Source organism: Carettochelys insculpta, chromosome 8 (genome assembly GCF_033958435.1).
Source record: "Carettochelys insculpta isolate YL-2023 chromosome 8, ASM3395843v1, whole genome shotgun sequence".
Taxonomy (NCBI): Eukaryota; Metazoa; Chordata; order Testudines; family Carettochelyidae; genus Carettochelys; species Carettochelys insculpta.
This window is the reverse complement of record NC_134144.1, coordinates 12,667,611-12,684,194: the sequence shown is the minus strand read 5'-3', so window position 1 is coordinate 12,684,194 and position 16,584 is coordinate 12,667,611. Positions and strand designations below refer to the sequence as shown.

General features: G+C 42.8%; 1 protein-coding gene and 1 pseudogene across 1 annotated transcript in view; both read left to right on the top strand.

The window, feature by feature from the left end:
* Positions 1-16,584, top strand: part of FAM117B (family with sequence similarity 117 member B) — a 55,892-nt gene that overhangs the window by 8,776 nt on the left and 30,532 nt on the right. Inside the window, exons 2-4 of the mRNA XM_075001857.1 lie at positions 8,718-8,869; positions 12,368-12,460; positions 15,238-15,351. Of these exons, the coding sequence (XP_074857958.1) occupies positions 8,718-8,869; positions 12,368-12,460; positions 15,238-15,351 (359 nt within the window). The remainder of the gene's footprint in view (positions 1-8,717; positions 8,870-12,367; positions 12,461-15,237; positions 15,352-16,584) is intronic.
* LOC142017169 (V-type proton ATPase subunit G 1 pseudogene) lies at positions 4,644-4,991 on the top strand (annotated as a pseudogene).

The window sequence follows — 16,584 nt, the reverse complement described above, 5'->3', positions numbered from 1 at the left end:
TTCCAAGAACCAGTTAAACTTCTATTTTAAATATGCCTTTTAAAAGTTGGTTTCCAGTTCTTGCAGCTGTGTCAAAAGCTGGAAAAGGTGGTGCCTGTCTTTGTGATTCATTGGCTGGTAGACATCCTAGGTTAGGGGACCTTCTTACTTTGGATGGTGGGTGAAGGGAGTGGGGGAAAAAAACTAGTGTAAAGTAAATATGCTGAATTTCATCTTAATGGAAGAGGAATATTGCCCTTGCAAATTCTGACTGAACTGCACGACCAAATTGTCTTTTTTAATAAAAAGATCACCAGTTTAGAGTGGAAAGAGAAATTGAGCCTGCTTAAAAATATTAATGAAAATCACTAATTACTACTGGTGAAGATAAAAGAAAAGAGCATCAGGAAAGGTGCCAGGATGCTAAGTAAAAGGCAATGAATGTATTACTGCTGAGAGAAATTTGATTATTAAAATCAGGATTTTTAACTTGTGTGGTCTGAGTTTTCCTGAGGATTTTTAACGGCAGAAACAATATATTTTTTTCTTTTGTCAAAACGCATATGCTTTATTAGTAATTTTTAATAATCCTCCCCTTCAAATAGAATTGAATCTGTGTTACAAACATCTCAGGAATGGAGGTTGTTAGTAACTTTGAACAAAATGTTTGGGTACTTCTAGAAGTTTACACTGGAATGTTGATTTAATACAGCTTTGAAACTTTACTGTGCAGAAGAAAAATGTTGCTTCCCTTTTAATTCTTTTTGTGGGTGACATTTAATGCTGTACTGCTCTCTATTTGCATTGACGGGGGCGGGAGTGGGCGTCTTTTTTTTTTTTTTCCTGTCTCTGCTACTCCCTGATTGTGTACTTCCACATCTAAATGAGGTCTCAGGTTGACTGGTCAGATTGTATCTTTGGTGTTTTTGTATTTCGGAGGTTCTACTGTAGTTAAACTATTCCATGTTTCAAGAAAGCTCCTCAGTGCTTTCTGCAAACTTGATCTCTTGTGTGGGTAGGTTCGGGGCTTTATACACAAACTTGGGCTATTACAGATCCAAGAAAGTAGGGATGGGTGATGTTAGGAAGTGCATTCCTCTGTTCATGGGTTTTAATGGAGAACACTCTGCTAACCACACCTCTTCTCTGAGCTTGGACAGCTTTGCTGATGACAACTGAGGGATTCGAGATTGGGGGGGTGGGGGGTCAGGGCAGTGGGTTTAAGCCTCAGGAGGGCTGAGGTCTTGGAGTGTGGGCTCTGGGGTGGTATTGTGTATGAGGGGTCTGGGATCCTGGTGGGGGCTTCAGGCTAATGTTAAGGGGGTTGGAATGTGAGAGGGGGTGCACGCTGTAGCTGGGGATGGGACAGGAGGCTGGAGTTTGGGAAGAGGCTCAAGGATTTGGGTTTGGGGCAGGAATTTGGGTGCAGGTGGGGGGGCTCAGGGCTGGGGTAGAGAGTTGAACTACAGTTTGAGGTTGAAGTGTGGGCTCCACCTAGGCAGCTCTTAGTTGGTGGTGCAGCAGGGCAGGAGCCTGTCTTGGCTCCACGCTGCTCCCAGAAGCATCTGGTGTGTATTTCCCCTATATGGAGGGTGCCGTCAGGCAGCTCTATATGGGGTACGCTGTCCTGCCTGCCCCTTCAGGTGCCACCCCTGCAGGAGCTACCCCTGTAGCTTCCCATTGCCCTGGTACCTGGCAGTGGGATTTGCAGAAATGGTACTGGGCGAAGTGGTAGCACACAGAGCTGCACTGTCCAGTACGCTTGTCGTTTGCCACATGTAGAAAAGTGGACACTGCTGTGTGGCGAAATGCAGCTCCTTAGAGCCTCACACACGTGGCGTGGCCTCCACCTGCTCCACGCGGTACCACGCCTCTCGGTGGGAGAAGTGCGTGGCAGCAGGAGCAGTGGCTCCTCCTGCTCCAGGGTATTGCAGCTCTAGTGAGTCGCCAGCAGTTGGGGCTAGGGGGGCATTTATTTTGAGCGGGGGGGCGACCTGCCACAGGCTGGATGAAATGATGCAGTGGGGCTGGATCTGGCCCGTAGGCAGAGGTTCCCTATCCCTGCTGTGTAGGAAGGAAACCTTCCCTCTTGTTTTCTCTCTCCTCTCCCCCAGTCAGAGACAGCTTGAATTAGGCTCCTTGGGGAGTCATTGTTCATTCGCTTATGAAAGAATTCATGAAATAGTTCCATTTGCAGTGATGTCTGTAAGTGATGGAACTCATAAACATTTTCACGATGATTTTACTTTCACTTTCAAGATGATTTTAAAGATTTGAAGTAGTTGGTTACTCTAGCTTTGTTCTTTTGATTTAGTTATTCTAGACTCCTTGCCTGCCTCAAAAAATCTGTGTGTATAAGTAGAGCACTTACATTTTTCTGTAGACCTACATGACACCCTGTGTGCTCTCTTGGTTTTTGTTTTTTCTTAACTGTAAACTAGTTGTGGGAAGGCTTTGTTGGAAAATCGTTGGGGGAGGTGGGAAGGTTGGCAATTAGGCTGATTAAAGCAGACCTAATTTTTTAAGACTTTTCTGTTTGTTGAAACTGCTCTGTTTTTCATCAGCACAGCTGTTGTAATTGTTGTCTTGAGGGCAGCAGATCTTTTGTTATCTAGGTCACATCAAGGGAAACTAGCAGATGAACACTTGGTGCAAGTAATATAGCATAAGAAGTGTAGAGGAAAATAATACAATGAGAACATCTCGAATAGTTGATTGTAATGGAAATTTTTCATTTTGAAACAAGCTGGTGGGTTAAATGCTAAACTTGTATTAAGGTTGGATTTAATAATTTAGTGGTGATAGTGTCTGTTCTGAGCAGTGGGTGTCTGAGTGATTATTAAAATGTATGTCAGACATTTCATGCCATCTAAATAACAATTTATGAAGATTTTGTTAATCTACTTGGGGGAATAGGAAGTCTAGGGAAATATTCACAATTATATTTTTCTGATACACATCTTTAAAATTAGCTAATAGGTTTGGGTTTAAACGAGTTGTTTATTTGGTTATCATTTAGCCTGTTATAGGGGATTTGGGAGGGGCCGGGGAGGGTGCATCTGGTGGTCCCTAATGCTGTTCTTTTTAAGCAGTCATTGCTTTTGTGAGTAAGGTAACTGGACAAACTTGCACTGCTGATTGTTAGCTCCCTTTGGCTTTCCCCTCTTTACAGCAAAAAAAGGACCTTTATTGAAGAGGAACAAAGTTTGAAAAAAATTCTTTATTTAGATTTAAATGTGATAAATTTTTATCTGAGCAATGGCTAATGTTTCTTATATCACTTCAAGAGCGAGTATAGCCCCTCTTACAAAGAGATGTGCATGTATGTGGTCTCATCCTCTTTGATTATAGGTTGTGCTTTTTTTTTTTACCTTGTACTAAAATGTAACTGACCACTCAGATAGTACTGAGTAGCCATGTTGAATGAACAATTACAGGTTTTCTTGGAGAATCACTATTCCAGTGGTTCTCAATCAGGGGTCTGGGGCTCTCTGAGGGGATAAGAGGAGCAGCAGGTTTCAAGGGGTCCACCAAGCAGAGCCAGCATTAGACTTCTGGGAGTCGAAGGCAGAAATCTGAAGCCCCAGTGTACTGCGCTGAAGCTTGGGGCCCTGTGTCCCTCTGACGGCAACTAAAGCTCTGAAGCCTGAGCAGTGCAGCTTTGCTGGGGTCCCTGTGGCATGGGGCTCCATCAGTTGATTCAGATGGGCACCCTCAGCAGTGAAGATGCTGTTTGAGATGGTAATCAAATAGTATTGGGACCAAATATGCGAGCAATTTAAATTATATGTTTGTTTTTGTTGGTCCAACCTGATACAAATGTGGAAGCATGCCTACACCATCAAGACTTCTGCTCTGATTAGGGCTTGCTAGACACAGGTTCTCTACGAGGCGATTACCATACACATGTGCTGTTGGCAGCGATTTTGTGCGTGTCCTTGAGGAGTCTGATAAGGCTGCTAGTCTGACCACATGTTGCTAACATTCTAATTCTCTATAGTACAGGCAAAACTACGGTGATGGTGGAGGGTATAGGAGAGGAGCTTGTTGATGAGTTGGAGTGCAGAGAGAGAGAGAAAAGAGCACTGTAGTGTTGCATAGTAGTAATTAGTGAATTTATTTTTTTTTAAGTGTGTTTTTGGTTTTTAAAATTTATTTTTGAGACACATACAGGATAGATCTCTGGGCTTTATAGAATGGCATTAAGCTCTGGTGAAGTTTGGAGGGTCTGGAGATTGAGGCCCATGATTAGCTGGCTAACCACATGAAGCTAGTTTTCATTTTCATTTTCTAATTCGAACACTTTTAGCTGCCTTTTTTTAGTGCAAACACACTCCTACATTTTTCATGAAAGCAATTGTAACAATATGTCTCATGTACCCCCTCTCCTCCCAAATGCAGTGTTCCTACTGAAAACCTTAATATGTCATATGTCATAGCTGACATGAGGTTTCTGATTGTAAACAGTTTAAATATAGATTTTCTTGTTTACTCAACAAAATAAAGAGCTGCCTTCAAAATAGTATAGAATGTTTTCTAGCAGTTTACTGAAGTCAAGCAGATTGCAGTCCTATACCAAAACTACTTATTGTATGGATTTTTTTCTCTAGTATTGGAAAGCTTTTATTTGATAATCTGTTTGGGAGCTCACGCCTGGTCCCATCATGGCCAGCCAGTCGCAGGGCATCCAGCTGCTGCTGCAGGCTGAGAAGTGCATTGCTGAGAAGGTGGCCAAGGCCCGCAAGTGAAAGAACTGGAGGCTGAAGCAGGCAAAAGAAGAAGCCTAGGAAGAGTACCGCCTACAGAGGGAGAAGGAGTTCAAAGCCAAGGAAGAAGCTGCTCTTGGATCTCATGGCAGCTGCTCCTCAGAAGTTGAGAAGGAGACCCAGATGAAGATGAGTGCAATCCAGGGCAACTTCCAGAAGAACAGGGAGGAAGTGCTGAATAACCTGCTGATGTTCGTGTGGGACATCAAGCCAGAAATCCATGTGAATTACCACATCAGTGGATAGTAGAGGAGGAATGAATGGGCCTGTGGAAGTGTTAGCAATTACAGCTTTGGTTCAGATGAAGTATACAGCCCTGAGTCCCTTTACAGCTCTGTTTGCTTCTTGTGGAGGTGCTAAATTATTTCAGTAGGTTACAGACCCTTCATCTTGTTGGAGAGACTCCAGTTTACCTATATTTGTATTCAGAGCTTATCCAAAGATATCATGGCCATGCCTCAAATGTGCATTACGTGCAATCCAGATATTTAAGGGGGACGTTAACAATGAAGTGCTTCTGGGTGAGTATTAAGTGGTTTCCCTTGCTCAAAAAAGGGGTGCAAGACACAAAAAGGGGGGATGAGCTGCTGTACAGGTTTAAGTTGCAATCCTCTGAGTTTGTACCTATTGGAAAACACAGTTCTGTTGTCCTTATCGAGTGGAGATTGTCACTAGTGGTGTTGGTAACCTTAAATTAGAGTCAATGGCAGTAAGAAAAAACTTCTGGATTTGTAGTACTGGCTAGTAATCCTCAAGAGGTCGTGAATCAGTGTGTCTTTATAATCTACCATTAACTTGAATCAAAAGCCTGGTACTATATTTGGAAGTAAAGGTTTTATTCAAACAAACAAAACAAAACAAAACAAAAAAAAAAGAGGAATAGCTCAGTAATCTGAGCATTGGTTTGCTAATCCCGGGGTTCTCAGTTCAATCCTTGAGGCGGCCATTTAGTGGTCTGAGGCAAATAGATTTGGAAACAAAACAAAAACAAAAAAACCCTGTCAGGGTTTGTGCTTGGTCCTGCCAAGAGGGGAGGGGACTGGACTCAAAGACCTCTCGAGGTCCCTTCCAGTTCTCTGAGATGCATATCTCCATATATTTATTTTATTTAATTAATTCATAGTACATTTCTTCCCCAAGTAGGAAAAATCTGCCATGCTACTTTTCTAATTCACAGCATCTGAAAATATATGTTTGGAAGTCAAACGCTAAATTCACAAGAATAAAAAGAAACTATTCTGTTGTCCCAAAGATTGTCCAGAAAGGTCCATGTTAACCTGGCCGTGTTGGTCACCCACAGAATTTCTGTATTTTTTTATTTATTAAATATTTAACACGATAAAATTAAATATATATTTTGTGTCCGAGTTCAAGTTGACATATACAACAAAAGTTGTTGATTTCTGTAGAATTAAGTGCTTACTTTTGTAACATTAATTTTGCCTTCACACAAGTATCTTGCATTTAATACTACACATACATGTGTGTGTGAAGTAGCAGAACATTTTAAAAGTATAATTCTCCACTAAGAATTCACTTGAAAACATGACAGTTTATATAATGAGGTAGTGGAACCAGTGTCACTGGAGTTTTAAAGAACTGATTAGACAAATATCTGTCAGGCGTGGGCTAGGTATATTTAAATCCCTCTGGACTAGGAGGAATAGGATTAAATGACCTCTTGTGGTACCTTGCAGCCATAGATTTCTATGATTCTGCTCTTGCAGTTTACGTGGGAAGAGCTATACAGAAGACTGGAAAACTGAATATTGAAAAGTTGTTTACTTGTTCCCATGATATAAGAACTAGAGGACACCAAATGAAATTAATGGGTAGTAGGTTCAAAACTAATAGAAGAAAATTTTTCTTCACACAGCGCACAGTCAGCCTGTGGAACTCCTTGCCAGAGAAGGCTGTGAAGGCCAGGACTCTAACAGAGTTTAAAAAAGAGCTTGATAAATTTTTGGAGGTTAGGTCCATAAATGGCTATTAGCCAGGGGTAAAGTATGGTGCCCTAGCCTTAAGTCAAAGGCTGGAGACAGATGGCAGGAGACAAATCGCTTGATCATTGTCTTCGGTTCACCTCCTCTGGGGCACCTGGCACTGGCCACTGTCGGCAGACAGGATGCTGGGCTGGATGGACCTTTGGTCTGACGCAGTGTGGCTGTTCTTATGTAACTTGTTCTCTTGCAGTTGGACTATATTTTGAAAACTGGAGATCATATAACACATTGAGAGACCTGATAATGGCTCTAAGTTAACTTTTTTTCCCATAAATTGGGATGGAGATGGCTTGTTTAAAAGGGATTAAAATTTGTGGGAAACAAAAGTGTATTTTGGGGAGGATCTGGATTAAAAAGGGTGGGATGGTGGTTCTTGGTATAGGTTGACCCTCTCTAGTTCAGCACCCTCACGACCTGACCGATGCCAAATGAGAGAATTTGCCAGACAACAGAAAGTCAATACAGTAAACCTTTGATTTTAATGGACTGATGGGGGTCAGGGATTTCCTCTATTCCCAGAAGTCCATTAAATCTGAGGGGTTTACTGACCCTCCACCCCTGCCAGGCTCCCCCAGTTGCCTCACCTCTAAATAAAAATAAAAATAAAAACAAAAGAACCCCTGCCAGTCACCAGAGCTTCCGCAGCTGGACCCTGCCACGTGCAGCTGGAGGAAGAGCCACCGCTGGAGCTGCGGTGCACCGCTCCCAGCAGGGGTGAAGCACGTACATCAGTGCCAGTCTGCCCGTGTACGTGCCTCACTCCTGGTGGGAGGAGCACATGGCAGCTCCAGTGGTGGCTGCTCCTCCAGCCACGCTTGGTGGGGGGAGCCTCTTAACTTTTCTAGGGTGAGGTGATTTTTACACTCCACAGTGGACTTCGGGAACAACAGGGCCAGGCATCATTTGTTCCCGAAGTCTGCTAAATCGGAGTCTGTAAAATCAAGGGTTTACTGTGTTGTCTGGCAGCATTACCAACACTTCCACTGCATGCTGGGCTCTTAGAAGACATTTAGGAGTGAATTACAGCTGAACAACAGCACAGAACACTGAGAGTCAGGACGGGTGGCCGTAAACAAACTTTATGGGACCATTGGAAGCTTGGCTGCACCCATGCTAAGCAGTCATTTGGTTTATTAAAATCATGTTGGTTTATGGATTTTTCTAGATGAGAGAGTGGTGGACTAGAGAGGTTTAACCTGTCGGACATAAAGAACACATGCAAAAAGAAAAAATTATATAGGACTGCATAGTTCTATGAGAATTTTTAAATTTCAGTTGTGCAACTGAAACAGCCAGCTGTGAATTTCCAAAATAAGGATAGTTTTTCCCTTTAAATGTTAAGATAAATTTAGGTATAACTAGCACTATTAAACCACTCATTTTCTTTGTCATCAAACCTGTTCCTAGATATACTCTGAGTACATAATATTAACTTTATTATATTTGTTATTCATACACAAGCTTATTCCAATGCGATGTTTTTAGAAGATAAATTCCATATTAAGTATAAGCAGTGCTTATAAGAGGACTTCTCTTACCTTTCCTAATGAGAAGAATTTCAAGATTTAAATGTTAAGGTCCAAGTATGTTCTATGTGCAAATTTTTTTAGTGTTGACTTTAATTAGCTGTTATCTTGGCTAAATATGAAGTAGCAGAAGTGGTAACTCCTACTCTCCTTACTTTTTTTTTTTTTTTAAAAAAGTGTCAACTACAACACTAATATGTCTCCCTGAGCTATTACAGGGAAATTTTTGAAAACACATTTAATGAGCAATGTAATGAAGGGGAAAAATTAAAATAACCATTTCCAAGCAGTTACTCATGGCTCCTGTGGTATTTTTATGTTTGCATCTGTGCCCTGTACTGAATATATAGTTTTATTTCTGGTATGGCTATTTGAAAATTTGCTTTATTAAATTTTACTTATCCTTGAGACACAAAGTTTACTTTTTTTTTTTTTAAATCTAGTTGACAAATCGCGACCGCCTTCATCAAGCCCTTCCAGTTTAATTCGCCGCACTTCTTCACTGGATACACTTGCAGCTCCCTACCTTGCTGGACAATGGCCTCGTGATAATCATGGACAGGCTGCTCCCTGTATGAGGGACAAATCCACTCAGGTAAGACAGCTTTGTGAAGTGTATATAAGAGATTTTTTCCTCTGGTGTACATTTATCTTCCAAGCTCACCTCTTCGGAATTTTCTACTTATTCCAAATTCTTTTCATCCTTCTCCCTCAAGTAAAGAGCAGAAGAGACAAGATCTACCTTGGTCACTTGTTTGAAGTCAGAAAGTCACTAGTACCTCCTGCACCTAAACTTGGTTTTTTTTTTTGCTTAAACTTTACGTGCAGATTATAGAGGATGACACTGGTAAAACCTATGCTAGTAATATTGGTAATATTAAAATGTTACATTTGTATTACATGGCATATTATTTGTATACCCCTTAATTACAGAGGTAGTTGGAAGTGATACCTATATATGGGTTGCCCAGCACTTGTCATCCTCGGGTATTTTTTGTTATTTTTGGCCTTTTGAGAAGCATTAACTCCTCTTATTGTTGGCAGCAGGCCCTTGATTTTCAACAAGGAGAAATGTTGCAGATTATAGGAATGTCTTTGGTTTTGTTGTGTGAAATTCTGTTCAGGTTTAGCAGACATGCAAATTACTTAAAATCACCATATTTGAATGCTTGCTTGTGTGGGAATAAGTGCCTGAGGGAACCCTGTAGAGAGCATCAGATCCCTCACTGCTCGGGGAATGATCACTGCTGCTTATCTACTAAGGGAGAAGCCAACCAGTTTGTATATTATTTGGAGCATGACACAGATTTCCCCTCCCTTTCCGCCTGGCTTTTCCTTCAGGATTTCTAGTGATTTGTGCAGCAAACCATTTTAAAATGTGCATGACAAAATGCAAGGATTTGATCCAGTTTTTTGCTACTCACTTTCAGCACTGTGCCAAATTCAACCCAGCCTGTAAAAGCTGACTGTCAGCTTCTGCACTGAACACATGATTTAAAAAAAAAAAACAAAAACAAAAAACCTTACATTTAAAAGAGGCAGCTGCTTAATCTTGTAATTGTTAAACTTTTTGGCATATTTCTGTGTATGTTCTTTAACAAAAATGGAAAGCAGCAGCCTCTGATCTCTCTCTCTATATATAGATATGTATAAAAAAGATAAAATATGTAAAATATGCATATGGTGACCAGCAAAATTTTTGTAAAAACTTATTTTCATCCGATCGTAGAAGAATAAATCAAATTATCATCCTATGATGCTTTCTTCCACCTCTTTTGCTACTCAATCAAGGCTGGAAAGTAACTTGGAACATTACTAAGCTTACATACTATTTTATAAGAACATAAGAACGGCCATACTGGGTCAGACCAAAGGTCCATCTAGCCCAGTATCCTGTCTGCCGACAGTAGCCAGTGCCAGGTGCCCCAGAGGAGGTGAACCGAAGACAATGGTCAAGCCATTTGTCTCCTGCTATCCATCTCCCACCTTCGACGAAAGGCTAGGCACCATACCTTACCCCTTGCTAATAGACATCTATGGACCCAACCTCCAAATATTTATCGAGCTCTTTACTCTGTTAGAGTCCTGGCCTTCACAGCGTCCTCTGGTAAGGAGTTCCACAGGTTGACCGTGCGCTATGTGAAGAAAAACTTTCTTTTATTAGTTTTGAACCTGCTACCCATTAATTTCATTTGGTGTCCTCTAGTTCTTATATTATGGGAACAAGTAAATAACTTCTCTGTATTCACTTTCTCCACACCATTCATGATTTTATCTTTTGTGGTTGCCAAACTTCACGTCCCTTAAAACTTCTTTAGATAACAGCCCTTTGAAAATACACTTGTGGAGTGCCTACACTGTTGTGGGTGGGGGTTCAGTGGTGGCTATATTTTCACAGCATGATGTATTTTGAGGTGCTGTAATTGAGTAGGAACTGGTATTTAGGTGTCAGTGTTGACACAAAAAAAATGTATTTTTTCATGGTTGGAGTGGATTCAGCTCATGTATCCCTTGCAACAGAGATGTAGGGTTTTTGTTTTAGTGTAGTATATGAAAAACTACTCTTATTGTTCACATGCATATTTTTATTTCATCTAGCCAGTTATACTTTCCGTAAGCATGAGGCTTTCTTGCATGTTTCTCTTGTGAGTGCACTTGGTTCAATACATCTTCAAAACCAATACTTTTACACAGCGTGGTTTGTCAAGACACGCAATAGATGCATTCTGCTTTCTCTCTATAATACTTGATTACTACTAAAAGCTGGAGGCCTTATTGGTTACTTGCATTTAGCAGAACATGTAAGCAGTATCACAGAGAGCGCTAGTGAAGTCTGAGTATTGGTTTTGACCTCTAAAATCCTTACAGCTTAGGTCAGAGGCAGGCAAAATATGGCCTGCAGGCCCCTTCTGTCCCACTATGATCCTCTAAGCTGCCAATTTCCTACAGCCAGTGGGACTGTTCACAGGCTCCCTCCTACCATGCCCAACACTGCTCAGAGTTGGTTGGTTGCTGGAGTAGTGGGTGTGTCTGTGAGGCCCATGCCCTTTGTGGGATGTAAGGGGGTTCCCCATGCGCTGCTCCCACTTTCAGCACAATCCTTGCAGCTCCCTTTGGCTGGAAAACAGCCAATGGGACCTGCCTGGGCCACGCTTGAGGGTTCAGGCAGCAGGTGGAGGTCCTTCTCCTCCTAGACTCTCATGCTGGCCCCAGCAGTTGGCTCCTTTGAGCGGTGTGTAGAGTGATGTCACGCAGGGAGCGTAGCTGACGGTCCCGCTGAGCTGCTGCCTGGGAGCTGCCAAGGGTGACACCTCCTGACCAGAGCCTGCAACTTCCACACCACTCTCAACCTCAACCCATGTCCCTGCTTGTAATCCAAACCCCTGGTCCCCCTTCTTCACTCCTGCCCCAGGTCAAAACCAAAGCCCTCTGCACCCCTTCCTGCCCTGCCCCTGGTCACAACTCCCTCCCAGTCTGTGTACCCTTTGCCCATGTCAGACTCTTCTACTACATCCATACTCCCTCACAGACTCTGCTCTCTCTCCTGCACCCCAAACCCCTGCTCCAGCTCACAACCCACACACTCTGCATCCCCTTCTACACGCCTCACTGAGGTCACATTGCCTTCCTTCACCCAAATGCCCTACCCTGAGTCTCCCCACCTCCTCCTGTACCCCAGTGCCCTACCCCAAGTTCCCTTGTTCACCCAACCTTCATCCCAAACTCTGCACCTTCTCTACTGAAGTCAGAAGAGTTCAGCACTTGAGCACTTAATGAATTTTTGGAGTGCCCCCCACCATCAATGCTTCCGGCTCCCATACAGAGCACCAGGGGGTATGTGTGCTGGAGCTGCATATGGCTCTTTGAGCAGTAAAACACTCAGAGCCGTGGGAGTACTGTGCATTGCTCTACACATGCGTCCCTCCCCAGGCGGGAGGGCTCCCTTTCAGTGACTTATGCTTTCCAGAAGTGTCTGAATCCAGAAAACCATGCTGTCCTATTGTCTTATTTGCCTCTAATTTATTTTTTCCTTTGTTTTTGGCAAGAATAAGCATACCCTTTGTAAGCTGCTAATTTAATCTTATTGTTACAGACAGAGAGTGCCTGGGCTGAAGAATATTTAGAAAAGAAGAAAGGATCTCACAAGCGTTCAGCATCCTGGGGCAGCACAGACCAACTCAAGGAGGTCAAGAAAGTTATTGTTTGGAATAAAGCTGTGTCAGGCTTGTTGCCTGCATATATTATTACTTTGAAGAAAGTGCAAACTTTTGTTTAGTCTTGCCATTTAAAGACTGACGGTGGGGGAAAACAGAAATATAGAATGTCTAATCTCTTGCATGGCCAAGGCACGTTTTTGTGTTTTTTTTTAAACTAATAGGAGCACAGTGCAGGATACCAATACTTAACGAAGTGGGTAGAGAAAGCAGCAAGAAATTAGGGTAGTGTCTGTTAGCTAAGAAAGCAATTCAAATGGTTTGGAGTTCTTACATTCTTGTGGTGGTAGTATTCCCATCAAACTTAAGTCATCTTTGAGTAGTAATCCAATTATTGTATTCCACTGAGGGTTATTTTTCTGGTGCCTCGTGATGGCCTGGCTTGAAGGTGATAAGGGGTAACTATCAGTGTCTCCAGTTACTTCTCACTGCCACGTGGTCCAAACCAGAGCTGCAGCTTTGAGTGTTGTCCCTGGAGGTGTTCCACTTCGGTTGTCAGTCCTTGTGACTCGGATTGAAGATTTTTCTGCAGCAGTGCCTAGTTGGGACTTGCATGTGTAGCAGCAATCTTGTGGTGCCATTGGTGATTTCAGCTAGTGCTTGCTCATACCAAAGCCCTCCGGTCCTTCAGAACCATCTCCAACTGCAGATGGTGCTCCAATGGCAGTATCACAAAATCATCTAGAAAATAAGTTATTTGTTAAGTTTGGTCCTCAGTAGTTCAATTAGTTCACTGTCAATCTAGGCTTCCATTTTTAACCAGTTAAACTCCCAAAAAAAAAAGGGAGGGGGAGAACCCAAACCCATACCTCCCCAGCAGATTTTCCTCTGTTTTGTTGTTTCATGACTGAAACTCTCCTGGATTCAAAAAAATACACTTTTTGTAAGAGTGCAATGCGTGTCTCTGACAGACAGTCACAGTCCATCTTCTGCTTAAGGGAGGAGCACGTTCCTCCGAAATGCTCTCATTGCAGCAGTCTTAAATCTGGAGTGAGAAAGACTGTGATCTCTGACTTCTCAGATTTCTTCATAAGAATTGTTTTGTGTCATCGCCAACCATCTCAGGAACAACCCAATTGGGAGATTTGAGAATCTCTTCCTCCTTGGATAGAACAAGTACCTTCTCCTCCAGAAAACTGAAGAAGAGGAAACATCTGCTCCTGAAGAACAGTTGAAGAGAGAACAGTCTCTGGCGAGATTCCTACCTGCAGTGCCAATGACTGGCAGGGTGAGCACGTTTTGGTCCGGGCACCATCTGCCAGGAGAGAGAAGAAATCGAGTTGCAGGCATAAGTCAGCCCACCTGCCTTCGCAGGATTAACTGTTCCAAGGAAGGGCATGTTGCCAATAGCCCCTCAACTTGCTGTGCCATCTCCAATAGTGTTGCACGCTACAGAGCCAATACGTAGCCAATCCAGGCTTGGTGGAGTAGGGGTCTGGGTGCCACTGGCTGGGATTCAGTGGAGAGAGTGGGGCATCTGGGTGCGGGGGGGCCTCATTGGCAGGGTCCAAATGCAGGGAGGATTGTTGAGCTGTGAGCTTCAATGTGGGCACTCAACAAGGGTGTGGTCTGGGAGGAGGGATAGGGGTTGGTGGGCAGTGGGGATCTGGTGCAGAAGGGGTAAGGCTTAGGAGGAGTATGAGGTCCAGAGGGATGAGGCTTAGCAGGGGGAGTCTGGGTATAGGAAAAGCCAGATGCAAAGGGGTTGGACAGATGGTGAAGCAGCCACCCATGCAATATTGCCATGCCCTGCCTTGGTTTGTGACTGAGGAGCAATGGGGACATGAAGTGAGGGGAAGGTGTGGAGCTTCCTGCAACCAGGGGAGGTTTCTGAACCATTCCTGATCACTCCTCTGCACAGGGGAAGAGGAAATTTATTCGTCCAACACCACCCCAGTCTAGGCTAATTGTTGACGCTAGTGTAGGAATAAGTGTCACAAGTCAGGTGGTCTTCACCTCTACCTCACACCAGCAATGCAAGGAAGGGGCCTATGACCGCGCTTGCAGCTTATCTATCAGCAGTAATTTTTCCTATTGGGAAGCAAAAAAACCTCCAGGCCCAGCGGGGCAGTTGTGGGGAGGAATGACATGCATCCCGCACGTGCACCGTGGTACAGAATTGTGTCAGGAGTAACATGAACTGTGCCCTTGTGGAGTGCACGCCTTTTCCGTGACCTCTGCTCTAGGGCACGATTCTGCAATGGAATCCGCATGCTCTGAACCACGTTTGAACGACGCATCCTTTTTCCAGCCCATGGTCTCCCCACACCATCCTCCCATACAGGTACTGCTTGGTAATCTCCCTCAGTGGAATACAATAGGGACTACCGCTGGAAGAAGAAGAAAACAAGGTTACGTCCCTGTAACTGAAGACAGCTTGCTGCATCATTTATTTCCTTGAGCATGACCGTGGTGCAGCCCACGGCGCATGTGCAGACTGCTAAGTGGTGTTTTCGTAGGCTCCAGGCATATGATGTGTGTTTGAATCGCTTACTGAAATACAGATAGAGGCAGCACATCTCACTCGTTTCCAGGTGAATCATTTTCAGAGCTGTCATGCTGGGATATGAGAACTAGGCATACATGCAGATCTTCACAGAAAAATGAAGGTAGCTGACTTAACAGTATATTAAGTAGATTTTCATAATTAGTGACATGGCAGCTTTTTTATGATAATCTGTATAGTAAAATTGATGTCCGTAGTTGAATATTTGAAGGGAAATCTGAGACTTATTCTTTCCTCTGTCAGATTGCAAAATTGCGTCAGCAGTTGCAGAGAAGTAAACACAGCAGCAGGCATCATCGGGATAAAGAAAGACAGTCTCCGTTCCATGGTAACCATTCAGCCATTAATCAGTGCCAGGTAAGACTATGCCATTTGTCACGGCATTGTGGGAGTAAACATAATATCAATTCCTGCATGTTCCAAGTAGTGATTTAAAAAAAAAACAAACAAAAAAAAAAAAACTCGTTTACTACAGAATGATGTATATCTGTGAAAAGTAGAGAGCCTTTTGTGTTGTGAAATGAAAGTCATTTTCTTTAGCATGCTGAAGTAGGGTATGGAGGTGATTTTTTTTTCTCTTTCTTTAAAATTTCACATACTTTTAAAGGTAGGTTGGTGAAGGACATCCTGATTTATAACATCTTTTGGAAGGACTCTGATGCAGGCTGATGATGTAGTTCAGCTCACTCAATTAGAAGTCAATCCATATGGATCCATTTAATCTAATTCTGCAAAATTACCTTTCATATGATGTGTCCATGAGTTTGCATAGAGGAAACCACGTATAACCAGCTTTGCTGTGTAAGCCAATAGTGTCTTGAGTGAAATTTTAATTTCTTGGTTGATGGGCACTGGGCAATCCTGGTCTGAGTGTGGTGGATGGAGCCCAGTTGTACATTGGGTAGGTACAAAACCATTAAGAGTTAAAATTGACTTTTTCTGAAAGGAGTCCTATTAAGTTATCTGTTGGTGGAAAGATGATTGCTTATGAGTGACTCAGGGAGGAATAGTGAGTCCCCAGACACAACTGTGAAGAAAAGATAATGGGAATGTATTTACAAAGTATATTTTTTTCTTCTTTTAAACAGCTGTAGAGGGTATGAAAATATTCACGAAAGTGGTTCACAGATATGAAGTAGCTATCCACCAGTAGTATACAGGGTTCTACAAATCAGTTCCATCTGGTGGCTAGCATTGTGAATATGACAAAGTTCTCCACCATGTTAATCGTTTATAGTAGAAAGTTTCATTTCTAATCTAATGAACCAGAAGCAGAACCAGTCATGCCAATCATGAAGGATAGGCCTCTTGGTACTTCTTTTGAGGAATTTTGCTGCTCTTGTTCTTTCTTCAGATTTTGTGTAGTGGTGTCTTTCTTTTTTTAAACATAATAACTTGTTCAAAACTAATACGCTTGTGTGTTTTAACCCTTAATGTGTAGAGGCTGGAGGCTTTTTTTTTTTGCTTTTCATTGCACTGTGCTTTCTCCTTCCCTCTCCCCTACACCAATCGTTAGGCTTAAAGGGCAAATCCATCAGAAGCACAAGAAAAACAGATGGAAAAAATGTCTTGTATGGTTAGTACAACTAT